General features: G+C 55.6%; 1 protein-coding gene across 1 annotated transcript; it reads right to left on the reverse strand.

Moving 5' to 3' along the window:
- Nucleotides 1–1,011: 1,011 nt before the first annotated feature.
- LOC132219391 (phosphofurin acidic cluster sorting protein 2-like) lies at nucleotides 1,012–4,497 on the reverse strand. Its single transcript, XM_059671740.1, has 5 exons — nucleotides 3,959–4,497; nucleotides 3,800–3,801; nucleotides 3,207–3,398; nucleotides 3,015–3,125; nucleotides 1,012–2,519 (listed from the first exon to the last, which is right to left on the reverse strand). Exons 1-5 carry the CDS (start codon nucleotides 4,495–4,497, stop codon nucleotides 1,012–1,014), a joined length of 2,352 nt encoding a protein of 783 aa, XP_059527723.1.
- Nucleotides 4,498–5,153: the final 656 nt, after the last annotated feature.

Consider the following 5,153-nt stretch of genomic DNA (forward strand, 5'->3'; position numbering starts at 1 on the left):
TCTCTTTGTAATGTTAGAAAAGAGCTAAACCCAAGGCCCCAAAGAGAATCACATATTTGGCAGTGGCTTCTTCAACAGGAAGAGAAAATGACCAGTTGGCTCAATCACAGCCCCTCCAGCAGACCTCTACACTGTCTAGGCTCCCAGCAACACTTACCAGGGAGGACCCCAACAAGTCCCTACAATAACCCTATGAGCCTGCTCCCAGGTTCACCGAGGTTTTAGAGGAACAAACACTCAGAGAGTTGCAGTGATCTGAGGCAAACAGCCAACAGGTGGCCTGGTGACCATGTGCTCTGGAGGGGGAGGGGCTCACCTGGTAAATAATTGGTCCCACAGCTGTTGGGTGGTAGCAAATGATCTGTAGTAACAGACAGGAACGAAGGTGGGTTCCCTCCTCAGGTAATTGACCACTTTGTCTAGCCAGTGTGCCAGGGTGATGTGCACCATACAGGTCTTTTTTCTTTCTGCCTGTGAGGCTGAAGTTCACTGGTAACCCTGAGTAGGTGGTGCTGGACTAGTTGGCTGGTTGGCATCTGTTTCCCAGGGCTGGGCTGACTGGCCTCCATGTTCTGCTCAGAATGCTACAATCTGAGGCTAGTCCTTGACCTCTGGCTGCCCAGCTCTGATTCTGGGCACAGGTTGGAGCTGTCTCCCAGTGAACGAGAGTCCTGGCTTCCAGGAAGGGCAGGTCTTCAAGGCCAGAACCCTTCTCACTGAGAATGTTGGGCATCCTGAGGCCAAAGCACAACTTCCATGATGCTCCAGCTCAACACTGCCCTCCTGACTCCCACCCACCAAAGCGTTATGGTTACTTAACGGAGCATTGAGGAGCTCCCAGTGAGGGACAAACCCCTTAGGTTCCAGGCTCTGAGCACATTTGAACTCAAAATGGTTTCTCTTTGGGTTTCCAAGGTCTGTGTCTGTAGTAAACTAAACTGTTCACAGAAAAGCAGCTGGGTCCTTCTGAGCTTGGCCAAGGCAGATTGCAAGGCAGGGGGAGGGGCAGGGCTAGAAGGTGTGATTGTTGTGTCCGAAGATGCAGATGGGGAAGTGCTTGACGTGGGAGGACCACTGGGATGCCAGCTGGAAAAACGCCACGTCATTCCATTGCACGCCATCGATGACGACCGCCAGCATGCTCTGCTGGTGCTTGGCCCTGCAAACCAGGCGACCAATGCCCTGGATGCACTGGCTTTGGGACTCCACATCCTCGTCCGTGGTTTTCTTGGGCGCCTTCTTTTTTCTCTCCTTGGTGACCACTGTCATGGACATGGCAGGTGTTGCTGTGCCCTCACCACTGCGGGGCAGCCTGCTGACCTGGACAGACTGGAAGAAGCACTTGAGTGTGTTTTTGGTGGTAGGCAGCTGTTTCTTCTCTGCGACTCTCTTCGTATCTATTGGTTGGGCTGCTGTCCAGTAATCCACCTGCAGCTCCATCATCTCTGCATGGACACTCTGGCTGGTGGAGGACAGGCCCCCACTCATTGACGGGCAGGAGAGTGTGTTGGATGAGGCCTTCCCGGTAGGGGACAGAAGCTCACTGGAGCAGGAGGGGACTACATTATCTGAGTCTCCTGACATGGCTGCAGATGGTTCCACTCTTCCAACCTTCACTGCCCCCGCAAAGGGGATGAGCTGTGAGGACTTCTCATTGGGGCGCTGCTGCTTAGACATGAGCATGGCCTCAGCAATGGGCAGCAGGTAGACACAGTTGGCCCCCACAACGTACTCAGAGATTCTCAACACAACGTCCTGTGTGTCCTGCAAGGTGTTCTCAGAATCCAGGTTGTTGAACATGTCCCGCCAGTACAGGTCCTGGAATAAGTTCTTGTAGCGGCAATCCATGGAGCCCAGGTAGCTGGCCAAGGGGTGGGGACCCAGCGGAATGACCAGGAAGCGCATGTAGTCTAGCCATTGGGGTGGCTGCTGGGACAGCTGCTCCACGAAGACCCGCAGCACAGCGTTGAAGTAGGGCTGTGCCCCTGCCACCGCCATCTTCACAGGCGTCAGGGCCTGGGAATTGCAGTTGCAGTATCTCTGCATGTGGGAGACGATGATGCTGAAGGCCTCCTGGACGTCATCTGTGGAGCAAGTGCACACCACGGGCAGCGTGTGCCCCTGCAGGATGTCCGAAAGGAACTGGCCCTGCCAGTCGCAGGTGTTGACCAGGATGATGTTCTCGGGCATCTTGTCCTGGGAAATGAGGATGTTGTTGAGCTGGTCACGGATGGGTTTCCTGGGGATCTGCCGCTGGCTCTGTGGGTCTGGGCTCTCGTTGTCCAGTCTGTTGACCCACTCATTCCGGGCTGGGTCGCAGCCCCGGTGGCCAGCCTGCTTCCTCTTGGACCTGCTGGAGGGCAGGACCAGAGACGTGGTGAAGCGCACTATGGATGGCAGCTTCTTGGTGAACCAATGCTGGGCGGAGGACCCTGCCTCCCGGTTGTCCTCCAACTGTGCCAGCTGCTTCCCAGGGGAGCGAATTCTGTGGGCCATTGAGTCAGAGTCACTATCACTTGACATGCTGTCAAAGTATCGCCTGAGTTTGGCTTTGGGGTGCTGGGGACACTGATATCGTCCTCCGTGTCTAGGCTACTGTCACTAGAGCTCAGCACAATGTCATACCGACGGTGCAGAGCCTTCTCCACTTTGGGGACATGCCTCACAGGGGCCTGTTCTGAGGATATGACCTTCTCCGACACTTGGGCCCCGAGCATAGATGCCACAGCTTTCTGGTGGTAATTCTGTTGCCTGTTCATGCACCTCCTTCTTACCATCAGATTCCCTTTGTCCAAGTTATTCTCCTGGGACTGCCTGTGGACGGCATTATGGCTGGCCGCCTGCTCAAAGAAGCAGCTCAGATGTGCTGGCGAAGTCGTTAAGTGAGGTTTGGGCCTTGGTGCTGGCCTGCATGGCAGTGGCCTCCTGATCAATAGGCAGGCGGGACAGGGAGGCCATTCGAATCTTAGTGGTGGGTGTGCTATAGGCCACAAGTTGGGAGTCACTGTGGCTTGGCTGCTTGCCTCCCGGAGGCCTCGCATTCTCGGGCAGGTGGGCCAGACTCAGAGGCTCCTTTTGGATCCTGGTGCTGTGGAGGCCCTGCATCTCCATCGGCAAGCTGGAGTCTGACAGGCCTTCCGTGTATGGCCTGAGCTTGGGATTGGGGCTGCTGAGGACACTGTGATTGTCCTTCATGTCTGGGCCGCTAGACAGGCCTTCAAAGTATGGCCGAAGCTTAGGTGTGGGGGTGCTGAGGACACTGCCATCGTCCTCAGTGTCTGGGCCATTGTCACTGGGGTTCGGCAGCATGTCATACAGGAGGTCCAGGTCCTCCTCCACCTCCGGGACATGCTCCCCATGGTCCTGCTCAGGGTCCAGGACCTCCTCCGACACTTGGACTGTGTGCAGCCATAACAGGACTTTCTGGTGGTAGTTCTGTTGCATGGTCAGGGTGCTCCTTGTGAATATGAGAGTCCCCTCATGACAGTCACCTTCCTCCTGGTCAGCGGTATGGTAGCTGGCCTCCCGCTGCGAGAAGAAGCTCTCACACTTGCACTCAGAGTAGTAGTCCGAGGACTCAGACTCGGGACTGTCTTGCCTGGCGCTGTCCTCGTGGTCGATGGGCGGCATGGACAGGGAGGAGATCTGGATCTTGTCCACCTTGCTGGTGGGTGTGCTGTGGGCCACAAATTCGTTGTCCCTCTCACTTGTCTGCTTGCCTTCCAGGGCCCACGAATTCTCCGGCATGTGGGGCAGACTCAGAGGCTCTGTTTGGGTCCTGTCACTGTGGCTGCCCCACATCTCCGTCTGCAAACTGGAGTCTGACAGGCCATCGAAGTATGGCCTGAGCTTGGGCCTGGGGGTGCTGAGGACGCTCTCATCATCCTCCAGGTATGGGTCACTTTTCCTGCGATTCCCCATCATGTCAGACCGAAGGTCCCTCTCTGACACTTTGGACCTGTGAAACAGCGCCAGGACTTTCTGCTTCAGGTTTCCTAGTATTGATGGCCGCTGCTTCTTTGGCTTCCCCTTTTCCAAGGCATCCTTATCCAGGTCCTGTCTGTGCTTTCCCCTGCGGCTGGCCTGCAGCTCATCCTGCCCCTCATAGTTACCTGCCGACTTGGCCTGAGGGCTGACCTGCATGGCCCTGTCCTCATGTTCGATGGGCTCACTGCACAGGGAGGAGATCCAGATCTCGGCCACCGTAGTGGAGGATTCCTTGATGCTGCCAAAGAGGCTCAGCATCTGGCCACACCTGGGGTTTCGCTGCATGACGTCAGCCATGTGGATGGCGCCAGAGGCCAGTGTCTCGTAGCCCAGGACGTTCCTGTTCTTAGAGCACTTCCTCTGCTCCAGCATGATCAGGAGCTTGTTACCTTCTCCCTTGAGGAAGTGGTTGTACTGCAGGGAGAAGGTGAGCGCCAGGTTGGTCTGCACTGGTCTACTGCGGGGCAGCACAATCTCTTGGGACCTCAGGATGCCCTTGGAGTCTCGCATCCTCACAGAAATTACCACGGAGTTGAGGTCCTTGGCCAGCTTCTTGAAGATCACTAGCTTCGTTACAGTGAGACTACACCACCTGGGCACGCAGCTGGGGCTGGAGCAGTCCACCTCCCAGGTGGCGAACAGGTTCTGGGGGACCTGTGTTTTGAGCACCGTGGACGTGCTGGCCAGGCCCACAGTTCGTGAGGAAGCTGCAGCTGCTGGCATCCTACCGGACCTTTTCCTACTCAGGGTTGGTGGTTTTTTCTCCTGTGGTGGGCCAGAGGAGGGACACGATTGGTGGCAAGAAGTGGGGCATGAGTGGTCGAAGGAGAGTGTGGCCACACAAAGAGTGGCCACTCGCTAACCTGCGATTAGGTCAGGGAAGGCCTGGGTGGTGGTCTTTTAAACTCAGAGACCTAAAGTTATCACAAAGGATGTTCTGAAGTTAAAACGTTTTAACTAAAAGCTGTTTATGGTGGGTCGCTGGGTCCTAGGCTGGAATCTTCTCTACAAAAGGTCATTCTTTACCTTAACTGAGACTGCCTACTGTCTTTTGGAATCTACAAGAACATAGCTTTGGAATGGCAAAGTAATTTTGGGGGTACATGTTCACCAAATGGGACTAACTTGACCCTGAGTCCCTCAAGCAAGAAGCCAATCTTCTTTTG

Source organism: Myotis daubentonii, chromosome 16, assembly GCF_963259705.1.
Source record: "Myotis daubentonii chromosome 16, mMyoDau2.1, whole genome shotgun sequence".
NCBI lineage: Eukaryota > Metazoa > Chordata > Mammalia > Chiroptera > Vespertilionidae > Myotis > Myotis daubentonii.